The sequence below is a fragment of the Phodopus roborovskii genome, unplaced genomic scaffold, assembly GCF_943737965.1.
Source record: "Phodopus roborovskii unplaced genomic scaffold, PHOROB, whole genome shotgun sequence".
Lineage (NCBI taxonomy): Eukaryota > Metazoa > Chordata > Mammalia > Rodentia > Cricetidae > Phodopus > Phodopus roborovskii.
Genome location: NW_026126599.1, coordinates 11,728,563 through 11,751,091, shown reverse-complemented (window position 1 = coordinate 11,751,091; position 22,529 = coordinate 11,728,563). Strand labels below are relative to the sequence as shown.

Sequence of the window (22,529 nt, the reverse complement as noted above, 5' to 3'; positions counted from 1 at the left end):
GACAGAAGTCAGTATCTGGAGAATATAAAAGTGACCAGACACTGCTGACCTTAAGACACAGGGGAGGCTGAGGCCAAGGAACAAGGGCAGCCTCCAAGGTAGAGAAAACAAAACATGCAGTCCCCTGACCCCGGTGAAGAACCTGGGTCTCGGTACAGTAACCCACTTTAAAGTCAAAAATGGGCTGCTGGGAACATACTGACATATCGTCGTGAGCTAGTAGTGTATTACAGGAGCCACTGAAGATTAATGTATACACAAATTACATATGGAAACAAATATACTCTAGTGTTCCTAAAATACGGCAATTAAGGTACACAGCTCACCTTTCTGAATTACATATTTAAGAATTTGGTAGCTTTTTTAAACAAATAGGTTTAATAAATGTCACCTAAAAATGTTTGTTTTGAAATAGAAATGTGCTGGATATGGTGGCACAACGCTTTTAATCCCAGCACTTGGGGATAGGCAGGTGAATCGCTGCAATGAGGCTAGCCTGGCCTACATAGGGAGTTCCAGGACAGTGAGGAGTATGTAGAGACCTTGTCTACAAAATAAAAATAAATAAATGAAATGAAATGAAAAATGTGCAGTTTGATGGTCTTAGAACTCACTATAACTTGTTTTGGAGCCTGTGTGCTCATTCACTATCTTATCACAGACCAAATTAGTGTGGAAAGTATTCAACTTTTTTATTAACTATTTCACATTATCTCATGTATAAAAATATGGAGTACATCACAAACTTATGTTGTATCTTCACCCAGGAACGATGTTCACCCTCATAAAGCAAACAAAACAACAAACCTTTGCAATGTCAGCAAAGGAAAAAAACAAAGGTAAAACATTGGGGCTGGAGAGATGGCTCAATGGTTACGATCACTTGCTGCTCTTGTAAAGGACCTAGTTTGGTTCCTGGCACCCGGTACCCTTTTGTAACTAGTTCCAGGGGGATCCGATGCTCTCTTCTGGCCCCCATGGGTACTGCATGTGTGTGGTACACAAATGCTCAAACTCTAAAAAGAAGAAAATGTCTCCCAGGTCCTAACAGACAGATGACAATGGGCTAAGGCATCATCCACAAAGCAAAAGGATGTCCACTTTACAGTGTCCAGTTCTCAGCACACTTTCTACTCCACAGACCCCATCAGGCATCACTTCTCTCCTTGCCAATGACTCCTCACTGCGTACCTGATACACACAAGCACTTTTTAACTTGGAAGAATTATTCAAGAATCATTCCATGGAAAGCCCAGGTAGACCAATACTGTATACATAATTAGGGCTAGGTGGTGGCACACACCTTTAATACCAGCACTTGGGAGGCAGGGGCAGCCAGATCTCTGAGTTCGAGGCCAGCCTGGTCTACAGATTTTCCAGGACAGGCTCCAAAGCTACAGAGAAACTCTTGGGGGGGGGGGGTTTCCCAAAGGTCATCCTCTACCATACTAAATTCCAGATCAACCCAGGATACTTGAGAACCCACTTTAAAAATAAAAGAGGTCAACTGCTCTTTTGTATCAGCCAAATAACCAAGTCACAATACCATACTCTAAATTAAAAAAAAAAAAAAAAGGGATTTAGCACCTCAGAGAGCCAGTCTCACGCTGTACCATCAGCAGTCTGGTTTTTTTCCTAAGATAAGGTCTCAATATGTGGCCCACTTCATTTTTGACAGTCTTTTGTGGGAAGCAAAGCCTTGATGGTTTTCTTCCAAAACAAATGCTTGACATTACTCCTACCTCCTTCTATATGAATCCTATGCACATTACACACTCAACTATGCTAATTCTATGCATATTAAACAACTATAATAATTCTATGCATATTCAAAATCAGATCTTTCAAGTATTTCCCACAACACTGATTCTGAATACACAAATGAGTGGTCCATATTTACATCTAGTATTTAGTTATGTTTCTTCTAATACCTCTAGGTAACATACAGGTATTTAAATAATCTTCAACCCAACACCTACCTACAACAGGTGCAAAACAAACCAGCAAAACATGGCTCCAGGAAGGATGGGCAATCAGGCAGCTCAATAGAAGGCTGAGTTTACTACCAGGAGAACATGTCAGAGAAGGTCTAAGGCTGACTGAAATACGCTAGCCTCTTCTGATAACAACAAGGGTGGTATTCAATAAAGGAAGGGCTGGCTGTTGCTGGGTGGCAGAGCATATGCTTAGCATGAGCTTAGCATGTACAAAACACTGGGTTCAGCCCTCACATGTGAGAAGTAAACATCGGTCTGTTTCCTTGCAGTTGCTCTTAAGCTGTCTGAACCTCTAAAATAGGCTGGGGTGCCATGCATCGCATAGCCACTGCTGCTCCCTATGCAAAACAGAAGATGATCTGCTTCACTCTTAGCTTTAATGTTGAAATTTAATTGAAACATAAGCAAGTGCTTCCTCGGAAGGCACCTGCTGCTAATAACCAAATAGTGAGTGTTCGCTGGGCTACAAGGTTCACCAGAGCAACAGAAGGATGCTGGAAAAGTATGAGCAGTGTGCCAGGTACTACTGTCCTCACTGAGTGGCAGTTTATCTTAGCCTGAGAGGCCATTGTCTAAAGACATGCTCACAGTCAGGAAATAAATGCAGACCCTCAAATAAGGAACCAGCTGGGTATTGAAACTGAGTGAATCAAGTGTGGGGGTGCATGCCTGTGTGCCTGCATGTCGGGAGCACAGTGATCACCAGCTAGGAGCCACTCCAGACTACACACCAAGACCAAAATCAGAACAAACAAAAAAGTGTCAAGTATGTAACTTGGTAGAGTGCATGCCTACCAACCTAAGTTCAAATCCCAGAATGACGGGCAGTAAATAGCTTTGTGACTTTGTCTATGGGTGACTGAAGTACTGCAACCACTAATGTACAGTGAAGACTTTGGAAGAAAGAAAAGATGTGTGTTTATTCTGGGCTGTAATTCTGCAGAAATTCTGCAACACTGGAAGAAAGTAGGAAAACAAAACAGGATTATGGGAGCTCCCAAAGTACATTTGCAAATTCTCAAGGGATCAGAGCCCTCAATTTCAGATCTAAAAGGAACAATGCCACACTTACCAAAAAGTGTCTAATTTGGGGGCAGCAAGATGGCCTGCTAAGTGAGGGTGCAGAACCCACTTATGTATGGAAGGGGAGAACCAATGCCACAACATTGTCCTCTGACCCCACATGCTCACCGGGGCACACATGCTTACACAGTCATCATGTACACACACAAATGATAATTTTTTTAATTAAAAGAAATGTCTGACTCAATCCTTACATCCACAGATGACTAAAAGAAAAAAAAAAAGCTCAAAATTATGAGAAAACTTTCTCACACACATCTAAATGTCAAAATCTGGGCTAGAATTTACCTTCTGGAGCAACAGGTCTCTTTCATTATAGCACACTGCAGAATACATAATAAAAACAGCCTCTAAGTTTCTGGAAGTGGCCTGGCACAGCTTTTATACCAGCAGTTGGGAGGGAGAGGCAGCCAGATCTCTGTAAGTCCTAAGCCAGCCTGGTCTGCAAAGTGAGTTACAGGACAGCCAGGCTACACAGAGAAACCCTGTCTCAAAAAACTAAAAAGAAGTTTCCGAAGTGACTACTGAAAAAGAAACCCCCTATGAGTCCCGTCCTGTCCCGTCCTGTCCCCACCCCCGCGCCGAAGTGTTTAAATCTGAAAAAACAAAAACAAAAACAAAAATCAAGGTTTGTGGAATTATAGGTAGTCTTCCCTGAGTTGATGAGGTGTAGAAGAGGGAGAGTTAGTTAACATGACTTCACAGGCAGAGGGAAAGGAATGTGATCAGGGACCAGGAGGCAGCCTCATCTGCAGGGGCTTGGTCAAAAACCTAGAATTTAAAAAGAAAAAAAAGAAAAAGAAAACCAAGTAAAAGAAGTTAACCTGTAGTGACTATGGTAGAAACTAGCTGAGTGCTCAGGATGGGGTGGTAATTAACCAACTCGGGATCTCATATAAAAAGGTTAGTGAGAGGTGGAAGGAAACATCAGAAAGGCCACAGGGTATGAGGCGGAGCCACCTTAAATACCCACACTATGCTGTTTCACTGCAGGCTCATCATGGTACCTTTACTTATGGTTAGGTGTGCATGATTAGCAAAAGCCAATATCTTACACTCAATTTCATGACTAGTAACTGTATCACTTTGCCCTCTAATACAGCTGTTCTCAACCTGTTTGGTGGGGGATAGACATCCTGCTATCAGATATTTACATTACAATTCATAACAGCAGCAAAATTACAGTTAAGAAGTAGCTACAAAATTTTAAGGTTGGGGGTCACCACAACATGAGAAACTATACTGAAGGGTCACAGCATTAGGAAGGTGGAAAATCACTGCTCTAGTATAAACAACCTGCTAGCCATCTAGTTATCTACCCATGTGAGCAGTCAACCATGCTGAATTATTTATTATCTTACAGCATTTAACTCTCCATGCTTATTGAGCAAATAGAAACCAACATGCCGGCCCGGGTGGAACAGACTGAACTGCCACCTAGAGCCTGGCTTGGGGAAAGGGGCAGCAAACAGGGTCACTGAGCATCCAGCCAGGGGCAGCTTCTTCGCCTGTCCTCCATCCCATGCTCTCATAACTGAATCTGGGACAGCTGTGACAAACTGGGCAAGAGTCAAGGGTTTATGAATGAACAATCACCCAAAATTAATTCCAAAATCAAATACCTACTTCATTAGAAAGCTCCAGGCTAATGAAGATACATTGTCAAAAAAAAAAAAAAGTAGATGTGGCACCCAAGTTCTATCCTCTGCTTCTGAGAGCACGAACACGCGCACGCGCGCACACAACGTTAGATGAACTTTGACCCAAGTTTAGGATAAAATATCTAAGAGTTTCTTAAATGGCCCTTAACATACTTCTGCCATTTCACACTACATGTTTATATGAAGCAATTCTCACGATACTTAAAAAATCAAAATACCAATCCTGCCAACCACAAAAAAGAACTAAAGCTGAGAACGGTGGTGCACTCCTATAATCTCAACAATCAGGAGTGAAAATTAAGAGTTCAAGGTTACCCTCTGTTACATAGCAAACATGAGCTAGTCTGGGCTGTATGTAAATCTGTCTCCAAAACACAGAAGGGAGGAGAGAGAGGGAAGGGGAAAGGAAAAACGGGGAGAGAGGATGGGAGGGCAAAGCAATGACCTTTCATCTCTCCACATTCCTGTAAATAAAGCACAAGCTTTTTTGTCTCTACCTCCTTTTCTGGAGCGGTGGTAAGCTGCATACCCACATACATGCACACTTACCTGGCAGTCTGAGGCAGCAAAAACAAGGCAAGCCAGTCAGCTTTACCTGAGACTGCTTCAATAAGTGGTTTAGAGTTTTCATGGCAGAGTTACTAGGTACAGGTGTTTCCAGAAGTACAACCTAGCAGACTGCCCTGGCACCTACCTTGTGGCTTTGACTTCATTCACACCATGTTCTAATGCCCTCTCTCTCTCTCTCTGTCTCTCTCTCTGTCTCTCTCTCTCTCTCTCTCTCTCTCTCACACACACACACACACACACACACACACACACACACACACTGGTAACTGGGCTAGGCTAGGCAAGCAGCCAAGCCGGTGCCATCTCATGATGAGAAACCACTCACCTCCTCACTTCTGCTATATTCAATCCCCCTCCCCAGCAAATCCTTCCCAGCAGGACTCTCACCACCAGGCAGTGGCACTGCTTTATCTATAAGCTTCCAGTGGGAAGCACTGGTCTCCAGTACACATGCCTGAACACCTGGATTAGCCACAGGAAGCAGCTGACTTCCACCCAAAGCCCCCTCTGAATATCACTTTCCCTGATGTTTGCCATTTAGTAAGTACAACACTAAAGTCATTTCATGTGCTACACCAGGCAATGCAAACAGAAATTATATTAAAGACCACCACACCAAGCTGAAGAAGGTGTTCTACTGGTAGACAGGTAAGCAGGCATTTCCAAAGGCACCTTCGATATGTCTGAGGACAGTCACTCTCTGAACAACACCAAGGGAAAGAGATCTCACCAATTTCCACATGAAGGCAGAAACATAGGGATCTAAACTGTGGCATATCTGAAGAGACTTATTTTTTAATTTATTTCACCCAATTAAGCTACTACTGCAGGTTTCTTCAGCACCTTATTTTGACAAGTGAATAAATTATGTAAACTTACATATTTACAGAATAAAATTTCAATTCATCCCAAGTGTTTCTCTAAATGTTTTCACAGCTGCTGCCTGAGGCATCCAATTCTAAGTCCAGAGTTCCCTCTCTCCACTGTTCCACACCCAGCCTTACCTCTACTCCGAACTCACCTCCTGAGTAAATGAAGGACTCCAGTAAATGTGTACAAATGATCAAAGCCCTCACAATCTAAACCTGGTATGGTGGTGCACACCTGAATCCCAAGAGGCTGGGAAGTGGAGGCAGGTGAATCAGGAGTTCAAAGCCAGCCACCATTACATACCAAATTCAAACTGTGTGACCTACAGGAGACCCTATTTCAAAACACCAGCAGAGGAAAAAAAAAAAAAAAAACCTCAAACCTCATAACCTCATAAAAGATGGGGGGACAACACATGACGTGTACAGCACAGTACTTCTGAGATCACAAAAATGCTGTGCAATTGTATGAGGCAAGTGGATAGAGTGGTATTGTTCAGCTCAGATGACCTCAAGAGACAGTTACATAGTCGATGGATGATAGAACAGTTTGCATTCCAAGCAAAACAGAACCTACAGGGCCTTTGCCATTCCTGATTTTCACTTTCATAATTTCCAGAAAATGGACAGCAGCTCCTCTGACCTGCTCAGTACCTACTCAGGGAGAGTGGAATTTATTCAAGTATGAACAAGATGCATCCAATCTTAATAGCACCTTTGGAACAATCGCACTTCGGCCACGCATGGATGTCTATGTAGTTGCCAAAACAACATATACACACACCACAAGCCTAAGGAAAGTAAGCTTGGAACATCCTTGACATTGAGCCTTACTTGTTAAAGAATCCTGGCAGGTCTGTCCTTTGTTGCTCTTATTTGATTACACTATATTATTATATAAATGATAATTGTCTTCCTCAAGTAGAAAGTAAACACCATGAAAGTAGGAACTGCCTTACATCGTGGGTGTTTTGGTTTGTTTTCAAGACAAGGTCTCACTGTGTGTAACTCCACCTGCTTACAGCTTGTGATCTTTCTGCATCCAGAGTCCTGGACGTAGAAGCATGGTCTAAAACTCCCTGCTAGAGATGGTCAGGATCATTTCTGCATCGCCAGTGCTAGTCAGCAGTTGCTAGATATAAACTTGATGTAACTGAGTGAACAGAACAGTCCATGGGAATCACACCACTCCTAAAGCCCTAGACTTTGACAATGAACTATGACCCCAAAAGGTGTGGAGCTCAGCAATCTGATAAAATTATCACTGTAAAAGATTCAATTATCCTATGTGGCAGGTCTAAAGTAATGAGTACAACCAATCCCAGAAACTGTTAATATAGCCCCCCCCTTCTGAAGACCAGGAAAGAATAATTATCCACGTGGGGAAATAGATTCTCCAATGATTCCATCTTGCTATGACTTTTTGATGCTGTGGATTTTAAGCCCACGGATTCCACCCTTTTTTAATACTGTTCCACAAAATTCAGTAAAGAATCCACTTTTCCTACCTGACTCTCCACTCCTTAAAGAAAAAACACAGACCAGTCTGGGGGTCTCCTAGATGAAATCCAGAACATAAAAACGGAGGATGGTGCAAAGCTTTGGTAATGTAACTTCAGACCCACACTGCAAATAAGAACCTTTTCAGTGATTCATAAATCACAACCTCTACGTACAAGTTCAGAAAGGAGCTAATGAATTCGTCACATCATGTGGGAAACCGTGGTGCTGCTTCTGGCAATGCACAAGAACACGTTTGGAACCCACCCACGTTTCGCTCTATTCGGGGTCTGTGTACTTCAACCCCACACAGCCGCGTCTGCTCTATTAAAGTAAACAAATGACAGGAAAGCTAGTGCAGCTTTTCAAGATTAACGCGGACTCTCAGCGACAAGGCTGCCATCTGAACGGACACAGGCTGGAAACCGCAAGAGTTCGTTTCTCCTCGGCGAGTAGAAAATAGAGAACATTTCAACGGTACTCTTAAAAGTTTCCACCGTCACACGCCCCCTTCCCGAACCCGGGCCCCGGGGCTCCACCTAGCCCGAGGAGTAACTATGCCAGGACTTCCGTCTTCCAGCAGGATCGAGACCCTTCCTTCCTGCCGCAGACCCCCGCCCTACCCCGCGCTCGGCCCCACGGAAACGCAGCGGCTGCCGCGTCCCTTCCCCTCGCCCAGTCCCCAGGTTTCCCGGTACTAGTTCCTAGTACTCGGTCCCCAGCCTGCAGCCCTTAGTTCTAGTCCTGTCCCCAGTGCCCAGTTTAGAGACCCCGGCTCCAGCCCCCAGCCCCCAATCCCAGTCCCCAACCCTAGTCCCCCAAACCTCCAGACCCAGTCCGCAGCCCTTACCCCAACCAAGTCCCTGAGTCCCCAGGCCCTCGCCCCCAACCACAGTCCCCAGACGCCGAATTCCCCGTCCGCAGCTCCGGTCCGCAGCTCGGAGCCCCGGGGTCGGTCCCAGCCCCGCCTGCTGCGTCCAGCACGCCTTCCCCACGGCCACCCGGCCCCGCGCCCCGTCCGCTCGCTCTAGAGCAGGGCCGCGGGCGGCGCCTCGAAGGCGGGGACCCGCCGCCCGGGCCGCGCTGCCGCCGCAACCTACCATGGTACAGATGGAGGCGAATTTGGAGACTGTCATTAGGATTTCCATCCGCCCGGCGCCATCTTCCAGACAGTCGCGGCGGGCGGGGGACGCGGGGAGCCGGGCCGCCCGCTCGCTCCGCAGCCCGCGGCCGCACCCGGAGCCGCCGTGGACCCACGCTTCTAGCCTGCTGGGCCGCCGATGCCGTCGTCGCCGCGGGCGCTCAGGCTTCCTCCGGCCCAGCCCCCGCCCGCCGGCCCGCCCGCCCCCGGCTCCGCCCGCCCCCGGCTCCGCCCCGGCGCACGGCGCAGCCGCCGCCTCGGGGCCCGCGCCTGCCCGGGAAGCCGCTTGTCGCACACCCCGCCCAGCGCGCTGGGGAGCGAGCTCCGCGTAAGGCCCTTCCGCCCGGCCGACCAGGCAGCGTCGTGCCGCCCCGCCCACTCCGGAGCCGTCACGCCCACCTCAGCTGTGCCACGCCCATGATGCCCCGCCCTCCCTCGAGGGAGCGCGCTTTGAGGGAGACGGCTCCACCCCGTGCGTGTCGGGGGCGGGCCGAGGCGAGACGGGCGTCCAGTCCCGCCTGCTGCTGGGTCCTAGCGCGGGCACGCGGGCACTACCCTAACTGCTAGTGCGTGTCTTGGGGAAAAGCGCGATGCTTTTTTGCCTTGCGGCGTCAGTGACCTCAAGCAACCTTCGGAGCGACTGACCCACAGCTCTAAAGGACAGCCAGAGCCACTGTTGAAACAGAAAACGGAGGTTATGCCTGAGAAACTGGGCATGAGTTAGAAGGCAATCCCGCCAAAACGTCCCAAGCACTTGGTGTTTTTCTGGAGTGAATCATCTGGGCCAAACTCCCCAAGAAAAAGATTAGATAAAAAGACAAAATTTGCTTAACTCTTTGAATTAGTAGTAGTAGGGGAGGAGAGGAAGGAGAACCAATCCTGCTTCACTTGGAATTTTTAAAGGGGAGGGAGGATGTCCGAAGAAAGACGCCGCGACCAGCATGAGCACATGCGCAGTGTTAGCTAGTAGACGGACCCTTCCTATTTTCTACCCGCAGAAAATTCATAAGATAACTTTATCAGTTGCTACTACTAGAAAGCCTGTGGTTTGTTTTGATTGGTGATCTGTGGGTGGGAACCTTTTCTTCCTTCCACCCCACTCCACACTACCCCCACCCGTCTGTGGAACTTTAGGGCCTGAATTCAGACAAAGCTCTCGAGTCTGGTAAGCCTCCTTCATATACAAAGCATTCAAGAAGCAAAGAATTCTAACAAAATTCAGTCGAGAAACAGATCTCTGGTAGGTGAATGCTGTTTCCATAGCAATTCCATTGTAAGCATTGGGGGGAGGGGACACCACCGAGTACTGCTAAATTCCCCTGGCTGCTATCTCTTCTCCAGGTGCCTACCTGTATAGGGGCGGGGTCTCTCTCTTTATTGTAGATACCATGCCAGGGGCTTGGTTGACACCAGTCAAGTCTATGCAGTGTTTGTCTGCTTGCTTGGCTCTCGAGCATGGGCCTACAACATCCATGCTTTAAAGGTCAAGGTGGGGGCTGGACATATGGCTTAGTTGATACCGTGCCTGGGTAGGGTGTAGGCGTTCCTGAGTTTTATTCCCAGCACTTCATAAACCCTGGTATGGTAAGGTCATCCTTAGCTATGTGTGAATTCAAGGCCAGCCAGTACCACTTAGTCCTTGTCTCAAGAAATAAATGACCGGCTGCTGGGTGTAGTGGCACACACCTGTAACCCCAGCACAGGAGACAGAGAAAAATAGGTCTCCATGAGTTCAAGGCAAGCCTAGTAGACATAGCCAGCAGGAACTACATAGGGAGACCCTGCCTCAAAAATAAATAAAAAAAATTAAGTAATACATGTATGAAATTGTCAAAAATAAATTAGCAAAAATTAACAATGAATTAAATGGTGAGCAAATAAAATCCTCAAGCTCAGTTTGCTGTTTTAGAATTCCTGTCATATGCCAGGTAGTCAGTTGGATGCTTTTTCTTTTAAAGATTTATTTTTATTTGATGTGTATGAGCAGGGATTTTTGCCTGCTCATATTTGTGCAGTACCCATGGAGGCCAGAAGAGGGTTTCAAATCCCCTGGAGCTGGAGTTACTGGTGGTTGTGAGTGACCACGTGGTGCCGGGAACCATACACAGGTACTCTTATAGAAACTACTCTTACATAGGCTCTGTCTCTGGGATCTGTGGTCTCTTCCTATCTCTCCTCTTGACAGTTGAATCAATCATCCTCCTTAGTTGCATTTATTATTATGGTCTAGCATAGCTAGTAGGTGTCAATCAAAATAGTAATAGTCTTAAATGGTATCAGTGGTAGGAACGGAACCCAGGATCTTATTGAGGCTAGGCAAGTACTATACCACTGAGTTACACCACATTGCAATGATTTCGAGACTTACTTCTTATGGGGCAAATAAAGTTGAGTTAGCCATACAATGGGCATAGGTCTTATATAGGCTGCTCAAGGTGAAATATAACCTGTAGGTCTAAAATCATGTCAGTATTTAAACACAGATTTAAAGAAAGGGGTTGAGACGGTGAAGTGCAGTTCAGTGGTAGACCATATGCTTACAAGAGATCTAGGGTTCAGTCCATAGCATCCAAAATTAGTGATGTAACATAGGTGAAAGAAGAAGGTTATCAGCCTCTACTTAACTGAAACATGCTTTCAGTGTGTGTGTGTGTGTGTGTGTGTGTGTGTACATGCATACATAGATACAATCAAGTTTCTGTCACAGACACTAGGGAAAGGGCTCCTTGGCTGAGTCCTAGTGCTTGGCAGGCATTGCCTCCTCATTCCTACAGGGTTCCCTGAGCTCAGAAACACTCCACACCTCACTACTCTCACCACAGACACACACACCTCACCCCACACCCTACCCCCGTCACCACACACACCCCAACCCACACCCACCATCCTCACCACATACACTCACCCCACCACCCTTAACACACACACACACACCTCACCCCACCCTAACCCCCACATCCACTCCAGTCATGCTGAGCAGAATACAGAAGCAGCTGGCTGCAAAATGCTATCCGTTCAAAAGCATCTATTTCACAACCTGGTCCAGGATGCATTGTCTAGACACTTCTGTTTTGGTATACCACATCTTCAGCCCAGATGTTCCCGATGGATGAGTTCACCACCACAGTGAGTAGTGAAGACATTCCAATCAACAAATAGTGCTGTGTGCCTATGTCCTGGTGCTCACCCTGAGAGATCTCCTGCTTCTGCCCTTCCCTCTTCTCTATCTGAAGCATATGCTGTTGCCTGCCACCCCACTGCAGAACACCTTGCCACATCCAGCAGCTGCCTTACCTGTGACCTCTGGGACCTTGTTTCCCTGTTCTCCAACCTGCCCCTTATCTTCCCCATGCCCTCTAGATATTTCTCCATGGAATCTGAGGGCTTTCCCAGATCCAGAAAGGATGTCTTTGGCCAGGTCTGATGGTAGTGATGTTGGTACTCTTCATTGCTCTTCTTCAGCCACAGGAGTCAGCAATAAGGCCAGCAGCGAATCTCCCTGTGACTGCTGGGGGACATTCCTCCTCCTGCATCTCATTCCTTGAGGTCCTGCTGCTCCTGGTGTATACCCCACTAGGTCTCACCTACATGATCCTGAGCACTGAGAAACTGCTTGGCCATCAGAACATCTTAACTGCTCCACCTCTGAAAAGACAGTCATGACCCTGGAAGTCTACAATCCCTCCTGCTGCCAGCTGCCTTCCACACAGGGCTGCTGTTTCACAGATAGACCCTGGTTCTGCAGACCTAGAGGGTCCTGCTGGAGACCCAGCAGAAGGCCCAGCCACAGGACCTGAGCAGCCCTCCAGCCCTGCTGTGCTTGCTGGCACTCTCTGTGGCCATCCATACCAGGAGCTGCTCCTCAATTTGTGCGTGTAGGTGCCTCCTTGGGCCAGGTGTCTTCTGGTTGGGCTTTTTTGGGAAAGCAGCATCCAGACTGTATCCATCTTTTACCAACAGTGTCCTCAACCACCAGCTTTTCCTGCAGCTCTCCACTCTCCTGGAGCCAGATGGCATGACGCACATCATGTGCAGGTATGTCTAGTTCCTGGTCTGAGGAGCTCAGCAATTCTGTGCTCTCTGGAATGGAACAGGAGGTCTCAGCTCACTTTGACCTGCTGGATGACCTGGAAGTGTTTGTGTGAGGTAGGTGTGTTTGTGTGAGGTAGGTGGTGTGTGTGTGTACGTGTGTGTGTGTGTGTGTGTGTGTGTGTGTGTGTGTGTGTGTGTGCACGTGCACAGGCACTGGCAATAGTTGATTCTTTTTCTAGCATGTGGATTCTGGGAGGTTGAACTCAGGTTATTAATCTTGGTTGTAAGTGCCTTTACTGGCTGAGCCATCTCACAGACCTTACCTAGTGGTTTGAGATGTTTCAACTAGCTAGGCAAAACTTCTACCTCAGGTTTCTCTACAAGGCAACCTTCCATGACCTCACCACAGTCTGGTGAAGACCTTCACCATAGTCCTGAAGACAGAGCTGACCCAAGCCTTTGGGCTGGACAAACTGCTACAGTCTATATCTCTAGCTGCAAACCTGCCAGCATGTGTGTGTGTGTGTGTGCTCGAGTGCGCGCACCTCCATTCATCGCCCCCCTCCCCCCGCCAACTTCCAGCATCTAAGAAGAACTAGCAACAGTGACTTCCATCAGAGGAGTCTGGAAAGAGAACTGGATACTGCCACCTGCCACCTAGGCCTAAATATGATCCTAAGGATGGCTGGAACTCAGGGTCTGGAATTTTTGAAAATGTGTGGTAATGATTGGATCTGGCTCCTTGTTTATAATTTAGTCAAGACTGTTCTGGGCCTGCCTGAAGCCATGTTGACTGATTTGAGATGCAAAAGGGTAGAGTATGGATGAGAAAGATTGGCTAGCAGCAAACTCAAGAGTCAGGTTGTATCCCTTGCCTCTAGGCCAGCAGAGCCTCAACACTGGAGGGATTTTGGGCCACTGGAGATACCCGATACAAGGAGAGACAAAGTAGAGGGAGAGGTTGTGCCTATTAGCAATAAAATGGACCCCAAGCCCATTTTATATATGTATATCCACAAATATATTTACATATATGGAAAATTAACTAGGAAGCAAAGAACAGTACTGTCAGCCCCATGCTGTATGTCTAATTCTTCTAAAGGAGGCACGAGCTGAGGCAGCTTCTCCATCTGGAGCATGAGACGGTAAGGGGAAGCTCCAGGTCTCCCGGCAGAGGGAAAATTGCATGCTGGAATGCTGGTGAGAAGGAATGTGGACTGTCCACAGCTGTATGGACACAGCAGGGTATCATGCAAAGTGACTTGTGAACAATACAAATATCGAAGGAACAGTCTGACGCCCAGTGATGCCAACTTAGACAACAGTCTCGGGGAGCACCAGTGGGAAGTGGGGTCACTTGCCTACCCTAAAACCTGCAGTGAGAGCCAGGCCAGCCATGCTACCAAGTGAGGTGATGTCTCAGAAAACTGAGAAACAAATCATCCTTTGTTTTCCATGATACTGTTAGAATCTTAGTATTGCAGTTTATCAAAATTAAAGATGGCAAAGAATTTAGAGACGAAATCAAAATAACAGGCCTGTCATGGCACAGAAAATGGTGTCAAATGCCAACCAGACAACTAGACCTAGAGAGGGTCATGCAGTCATGTGGATGGTCTTGGGGTAAGGCTGCTTGAACGTTTTTATTCATAGCCACTCCCACCCACCCTGAAAAATGTCTGTGTGACCTTGGGAGGCAGAGGCAGTAGGATCTCTGTGAGTTCGATGCCAGCCTGGTCTACAGCTAAAACTATGTAGTGAGGCCCTATCTCAAAATTAAATAAATAAATAAACAGATCACTTACTCATAATCATAAAGAAATTTACTTTAATTATTTGGTACACACACACAATTTTGTCATTAAAGATGAAAAGTAAATTTTCATCCTAATGAGATTATTTACCTGTTTATTTTTTTCATAAAGACTTAAACCCTGGTCCAGTGAGATGGTTCTGTGAGTAAAAGTACAAGCCTGACGGCTGTTTGATCCCAGAAGCCCCACGGTGGGAAAAGAGAACTGACTCCCACAAATTGTCTTCTACCCTTCATATATGTGTGTTTGTGCATGCAACATGCAAAAATAAATAGTTTAAAATTAAAGAATTAATTATTGGGTTAACCAGGTGGGATACAGAACATTTCCAACATTGTCCATAGCTGAATGACATTTTAATTTACAATTGTCAATGATGAGAATGAAGCTTCCCCTAAACATAGAGTACAAAATGGCAGAAATATGTTTGGTGCCATTCTCAGAAACTGAAAACTGTTCTCTCTAAACACAAATCCACAAATCAGATATTACTGATTTTGGGGTTTTTTGTTTGTTTGTTTGTTTGTTTGTTTTTGTTTTCAAGACAGGGTTTTTCTGTGTAGCCCTGACTGTCCTGGAACTCATTCTGTAGACCATGTTGGCCTCCAAACTCACAGAGATCCGCCGCCTCTACCTCCCACATGCTGGGATTAAAAATGCACCAGCATTACCTAGCCACTAAAGGAATTTTTTGAGGCAGGGTCTTGTGTTCCCTAGGCTGGCCTAACTGATGACCTGGAACTTCTGAGTCTTCCTCCTCCACTTCCCAAGGCAAGTTCTCTACCAACTGAAATATATCCCTGGCCCTTGAATATGTTTTTATGAAACTCCTGTCAGCAAATCAAACAGTAATTTTAAAAGCCAATCTAACAATACAGTCCAGAGCTACACTATTTGATACTTACAAGCCAAAGGCATGATGGCATGGAAACATTCAAAAGCCTTTGGTTCTAAATTAAGTCATGTTTCTGCAAGAGTGGAAAACTTCGTATCTGCAGTAGGAACACTGTAATTCAAGATACAGAATAGTCCAGAGCCAGAACTGAGGCATTGGAGACAGCACTTGTGTTTTGTCTTTTGGTTTTTTTTTTTTTTCAGTATATTTTATTAACTTATTTTTACATTCCAATCCCAATTCCCCCTCCCTCCTCTTCTGCTCCACCACTGCCCCCTTCCATTTGCTCCTCAGAAAGGGTGAGGCCTCCACTAGGAAGTCTACCAAGTCTGTCCCATCATCTCATTGAGGCAGGACCAAGGCACCTCTCCACTCCCACACCCCTGTGACTAGGCTGAGCAAGGTATCTCTCCATATAGAATGGGATCCACTAAGTCAGTTTGTGCGCTTTAGTGTTAGAACTTGAACCTACCACCAGTGGCCTCATATATTGTCCCAGCCACACCATTGTCACCTATATTAAGGGAGTCTAGTTTGGTCTTATGCAAGTTTCCTATTTGTCAGACCTGAGTCAGTGATCTCTCACTATCTCGGGTCAGCTGATTCCATGGTTTTCCCCATCATGGTCTCAACTCCTTTGTTCATATTTTTGCTCCTCCCTCACTTCAACTGTACTCCAGGAGCTTGGCCCAATGGTTAGTTGTGGATATATGCATCTGCTTCCATCTGTTTCTGGAAAAGGGTTCTAGCTTCTCTGGGGTTGTGGATTGTAGGCTGGGAATACCACTCAATGTTGAGCAGTGTGATGGCATTCTCAGACCAAAGTTTGGATTTTGTAGATTCAGAGCCAAGGCTGCAATGACCCACATGATGCAGCTGGGCTGCCTGCTGCCAAGAGCACCTCACACGCAGCATGTACTAGATTTTCAATTAATGTCTAGTTGTTATATATTCAGAAACCTTTTCTTATCAAAATTTTCATAATTCCCACATTCCAAGATACAACTCTCTGCAGGGTCCCCAAACCCACAGTTTAAAGAGGGAATCAGAACACATTCAAAACGGGCAGAGCCTCAGTTGACAGACAGACACCTTTTCAAATGTCCTCATGAGCCACAGTTCTTCCTACTTCTGTGCATCAATCACAGTGTGGTTGGACCTCAGCCATGGTCCCTCTGACTGCTCAGTGACACAGCAGTGTGTACCTGAACCTGAATTCCATTTCTTTCCCTCACTATCTGCTGAGGGCTGTTCATTGTCTCATTGCTGTGAGAAGAAAACAAACAAACAAAAACTTAGCAAAAGTGATTACAGGAAGACAGGGTTTATTTGACTCACATTTCAAGGATACAGTTCACCATGGCAGTGAAGTCAAGACAGGAAGAAGACAGCAACAAATACTCCCTCATGCCCAGATAGCTTTCTTCTGCTGTAGTCCAGTACCTTGGACTCAGGGAATAGTGCCTTCCACTTTCAGGCTGGATTTTCCCATCTCAACCTAATCAACGTAATTCTCAACTGCCAAGTAAGTGTGCCCGGAAGCCTGTCTCCTAAGTGAGTCTGGAGCCAGCCAAGTTGACGGCCAACACTAACTGCCGCAGTAGCATCAATGTGACATTTAAGAAACCAGAGTCAGACAAGAGAGATGGCTCAGCAGTTAAGAACAATGGGTGCTCTTCCAGAGGACCCAGGTTCAATTCCCAGCACCCACATGGCAGCTCACAGCTGTCTGTAACTCCAGTTCTAGGGGACCAATGCACATAAAATAAATTATTAAAAAAAAAAAAAAACCAGAGTTGGTCTGACATTGTGTCTTATGACTTTAATCCCAGCACTCAGGAGACAGAGGCAGGTGGCTCTCTGAATTGAAGGTGAGCCTGGTCTACAGAGAGAGAGAGAGAGAGAGACAGAGGGAGAGAAATAGGGAGAGAGAGGCATGGCTTCTTCAAAACTGTACCATCCAGTTGAAGTGACAAGTTTTAGGGGCAGTACACCACACTGGGGGGTTTCTGAAAAGTTCAGACAAAATTCTCATTTGAGATAAATTGGGCAAGTGCCAACCATGTGGTTTCTAGCATGATAGGGTTCATTGAAAACATAACTATCTCCTTTGTAAGTCATCCAATGAGCACACATAGACTACACCCCCTTCCTCCTTCCTTTCTCCCCTTCTCTTCCATGCCCCTCCTCTCCCCCACTTCTGATCCTTCCCTGTCTTCCCACCCTCCCCTCATAGCCCCCACTCACCCACTGGTCCCTCCATTTTTCCCCTCAGATGCCACACTTGATGTCCCTCCTCTCTAGAACCCTTCCCCCCCCCCTTTACTTTGCACATCAGATCTCAACCTGTATGTCACCTCCTGAAGGAGGCATGAGACCGGCCTCACACCCATGACAACTGGGAAATGGTCAATTGGCATTTTTGTTTCACAGCAACTGGGAGAGAATAGTGCACGCTCAGTAAATAGTGGTTACCTAATGAACTAAAACTGATACAAATGCATGTCCAACTCCAAAGCAGATAAAAATAAAATTCTGGGCTTAAGATGTTCAGTGTACCCCATATGCCTAGCTCGAAGCTCCCTGGGTTCCATCCCCACCACTGAGGGAGGAAGACAATAAGATGATTCTGATGCATAAAGGTGGTTTGCCTTCTCCAGCCAGTTTAATAAATGTGAAGCTGCCTCCAGCCCTGGCGATATCCCGCTGACCTTTCCGACTGTGTTCTTCAAGCTTTTGTTCCCCCATTTGCTCCTAATTTTGCTCAACTCTGGGAAATGCAAAATCCCCTGAGTGTGAGGAAGCCTCAAGCACTGGTGTTTAACTTCCCCAACCATTTTCGCCACCGTGCAGCTCACTTCTCCCTTGCTGAGTGATTTTTTTTTCCCCTGTCTGCTGAGGCACAATTGAACTTCATCATCAGAGCTTGCACTGCAAACTTTGGGCCCTGATTGTGACTTTGCTGCCCTGCACCCACCAGACCTCCTTCCCCCTGACCTTCATCCGCCCACAGAGGATGTCTTCTGAGTGGCAATGCTCCCCTGGGAGAATTCCAAAACTGTTGAAGCAGGGTCCACAAGGGTAAGAGACAAGTGTCACTTCCACTTTTTTTCTATGGGGGTGGGGGAAAAGCCCACGATTATAATAGCAAGATACAGCAATGTCAAAAACCATCCAGAAATATTTTTAGAAAGAAGAAACTTCTGGACTTCCAAAGATGACCACAATGATAAAAAGTGCTTACTGTGCTATCATGAAGACCCAAGTTTAAGCCTATCGCAAGCACTAAAACAAGGCACAGACCATGTATAGCTGTAACTGCAGAGGCGAGGAAGTAGGAAGTGGAAGGTCCCTGGGGCTTGCTGGTTATCCAAATCAGTGAGCTCCAGGTTGAGAGAGAGACCCTACCTCAAAAACTAAGGTGTATTGTGGTATCCAGCACAGCTCCACAGCTCCTAACTGAGGCTGCAAGGGAATGAAGAAAAGACAGACAGACAGACAGACAGACAGACAGACAGACAGACACACTCAGAAAACTGGGATTAGGAGGCTTAGGCTCTTGGATAGAGAAGCCTTGGTCTCCAGGAAGTTCAGTGTGTTTGTTGTATAGCACTGAATACAGAATCAGGGTTATTTCATACAACTGAACAAGGAGGCGGCTTTTTAAATACAGATAACAGGAGGCAGCTTTGGAGTTTACAGATGGGTAAAGGGGACAGGTTTAGCTAATCTAGGTGGGAGCAGTCTCTATAAGGGAGCGATCTTCAGGCTGTGAGCTTCTGTGAAGTGGAAAGCTACTGTGAACTTTTTCCCCTCACACTGTCAATATCCAGTGGACCAGAAGGGAAGACTTTGCCCATCTCTCTCTAGGTGTCTCCTCTATACCCATTTTAACATGCCCATTTCCACAATACACATTTACTCAGGACCTCAGACACTCAGGGCTTCCCCGTCTCCCCACAGTGTACTCTCATAGAGGAAGACACCAGATATCAACCTCTCTGGCCTCCACATGCAACTGAACACATATGATACACTCACATAGACATGTTTGGGAGAGAGAGCTGTTAGACATGCAGCTGAGTAGTGATTTTCTGAATGGAGGAATTGGAAGTGAGTGAACTGGAAGACAATGTGAAAAAGGTCATTTTTGCTACATACTTATTTTTCTTTGTTCTTTTCTTTCTTTCTTTCTTTCTTTCTTTCTTTCTTTCTTTCTTTCTTCCTTTCTTTCTTTCCCCCAAGGCAGGGTTTCTCTGTGCAGCAGCCTTGGCTATCCTGGAACTCACTCTGTAGAACAGGCTGGCCTCAAACTCACAGAGATCCGTCTGTCTCTGCCTCTGGAGTGCTAGGATTAAAGGTGTGTGCCACTACTGTCCAGCATTACCACATACTTTTAAAACTTTTTAAAAAGTGTATATTAGTGTTTTGCCATGGGTTTCAGGTCCCCTGGATCTGGGGTTACAGACACTGTGAACTGCCGTGTGGGTCCTGGGAGTTGAACCCAGGTCCTCTGGAAGAGCAGTCAGTGCTTTTAGCTGCTGAGTCATCTTTCCAGTCAAACTTTTGTTTTGTTTTGTTTTGGGGGGGCTTGTTTGTTTGTTTAGTTGGTTGGTTGGTTTGGTTTGGTTTTTTAAAATAGGGTTTCCCTGGTTGTCCTGGAACTCACTCATAGACCAGGCTTGCCTTGAACTCACAGAGATCCACCTGCCTCTGCCTTCTGAATGCTGGGATTAAAGGTGTGCGCCACCTGGCTATAGTTATATTTTTAGTGCCCTAGCCTCAAGACACAGACAGAAAATAGACTTGATGGATCAGTCCACCAAATGACCCCATCCCACATACCAGAGGAAGGGCAAGTGTCCCCTGAGACTTAGACTATTCCAGGTTTTGTTTTGTATTTTTCAAGGAATTGGCTTTAGTCATCCTTGATTCCTTGGAAATCTCTGTTCAGTTCTGCTTTGCACACCAATATTTACATTTTCTTAACCAGAATTACATACAAGGACAACTGTATCTGCTTTATGGTACAAGCCTGAGTAGTACAAGTGGTATATTATACTGTATTTATTTTTAAAGGATGTATTTATTTTTATTTATATGTGTTTATGTGCACCATGTACATGCAGTTCCTGAAGAAGCCAGAAGATGGCGTCATATACCCTAGTATGGGGGTTACAGACAGATGAGGATGGTGCTAGGAACTGAACCCTGGTCCTCTGCAAGAAAATCAAGTGTTCAAACTGCTGAACTAGTTTCTCCTTGGCCTCTATACCAGACATTTAAAAACTGATCTTTCTGGTCAAACCTCCGAAGCTCAATCCCAGTGCTGTGTCTCCAGCCTGCATACTACATGGCACAAACTGTCCCTAGAGCCACTTCTTGCTCCTACAATATCCATGACAACATTGATAATAACAGGTGTAAATCTGGATCTAGAGAGTTGAATGGTAGAGATTCAGTTGTGAACAATGACTGTCTCAGGCAACTAGAATAACAGAGGCTTTCCTAACATTTCATATGGAAAGTGTATTTCTTTATTTAATGAGTAATAGTGTTTAAAGGTTCCAACCTGTGCCAGTGTCCCATCACTATGACACAAATACATGAGCAAGTTCACTTATAAAGAAGAAAGGTTCTTTTTTGCCTTGGAGTTTCAGAGATTTCAACAGGTGATTCCTTTTGCTTTGGGCCTGTGGTGGCACATGGTACAACACAGCGGCAGTATGAAGCGGAGGAGACCAGGTCACTGCAGCTGAAGAGCAAAGAGAAGCACCCAATACTCCCTTGAAGAACACGGCCCCAGAAACCTAACTCCTTCCCACTAATACCTCCTCAAAATTCCACCACCTCCCAAGAGCACCAAAGGGTGGGGACCCAGTCTTCAACCTCTGGCCTGTGGGAGGCCTTCTAGATGAAAACATTCTGAGTGACTATGGAGGGGATGCTTACATGGCACAGTGCATACTTTTAAAACCACTGAATCATAGATGTTTTCTTTTTCCTTTTTTCTTTCTTTTCTGTTTTCTTTTTTGTTTGTGTTGTTGTTTCAAGACAGGGTTTCTCTGTGAAGGCAGGGTTTCTCTGTGTAGCCTGGCTGTGCTGGAATTCCTTCTGTAGATCAGTCTGGTCTCCAACCCACAGAGATCCTCCTGCCTCTACCTCCCAATTAAAGGCCAGCACCATCACTCCCAGCTAAAACCAGTGACTCACATATCTGCGAAGAGCCAAAATGGTAACTATTACATTTTGTATGTGCTACCACAACAAAACCTAACAATCAGGAAACACCAGAGATGCTTCCCCACCCCCATACAGATAAAACAGAATGTCCATCTTCTGCTCACCCAAAGAACCCATCACTTTCACTGCCTTGGCTTTCTTACAGATCCCCTCTTATGCACCCATCTTCCACGGCCTCCTGGTTTTCCACTGAGATCACCTGTTGCCTTCATGGTCAAGACTCAAAGGGACAGAAGAGGTGAGGCACGAGGCACACCTGTGCTAAGCATAAACTCAGGCTCCAGGAGCCTGATGCCTGACCCATCCGCCTCCATGCTTCATGACGCTGTACCTTCCAGCTCCCTGAGGAGTACCTTCACCCCTTCTTCACCACCATTACTCACCCCTTGGATCTGGCCACTTGCCTCCTGTAAGAGTCTTCCTCACTGTCAACTCTCTCACAGTCAGCCAACCAGGCAGCTAAGGTCATTGTCTTCTTATACCACCTTGCTGGGAGGCAGGGGGAAGCCACCAGTCACCCAAGCTGATTCTCCTTTTAGCCCCCAGCCCTGTCCCCCACAGCTGCATTGTCATTCCCATCTCTGGAGTGGTGGAGGCTTTTCTTTGGGAACCTCCACCTTCATACTGCTTGAGATCAGGGCCTCATGACTGCCCAGCCGCTCACTGCATCAGCCTCTGCATCACCTCTCCTCTACTCCGGGATCTTCCTGTCATTTCTCTACAT

The 22,529-nt window shown here is 46.2% G+C and overlaps 1 protein-coding gene across 1 annotated transcript in view; it reads right to left on the bottom strand.

The window, feature by feature from the left end:
* Positions 1-9,218, bottom strand: part of Usp12 (ubiquitin specific peptidase 12) — a 50,803-nt gene extending 41,585 nt beyond the window's left edge. The window contains exon 1 of the mRNA XM_051205560.1: positions 8,781-9,218. Coding sequence (XP_051061517.1) covers positions 8,781-8,828 — 48 coding nt within the window. The 5' untranslated portion in view covers positions 8,829-9,218. The remainder of the gene's footprint in view (positions 1-8,780) is intronic.
* Positions 9,219-22,529: the final 13,311 nt, after the last annotated feature.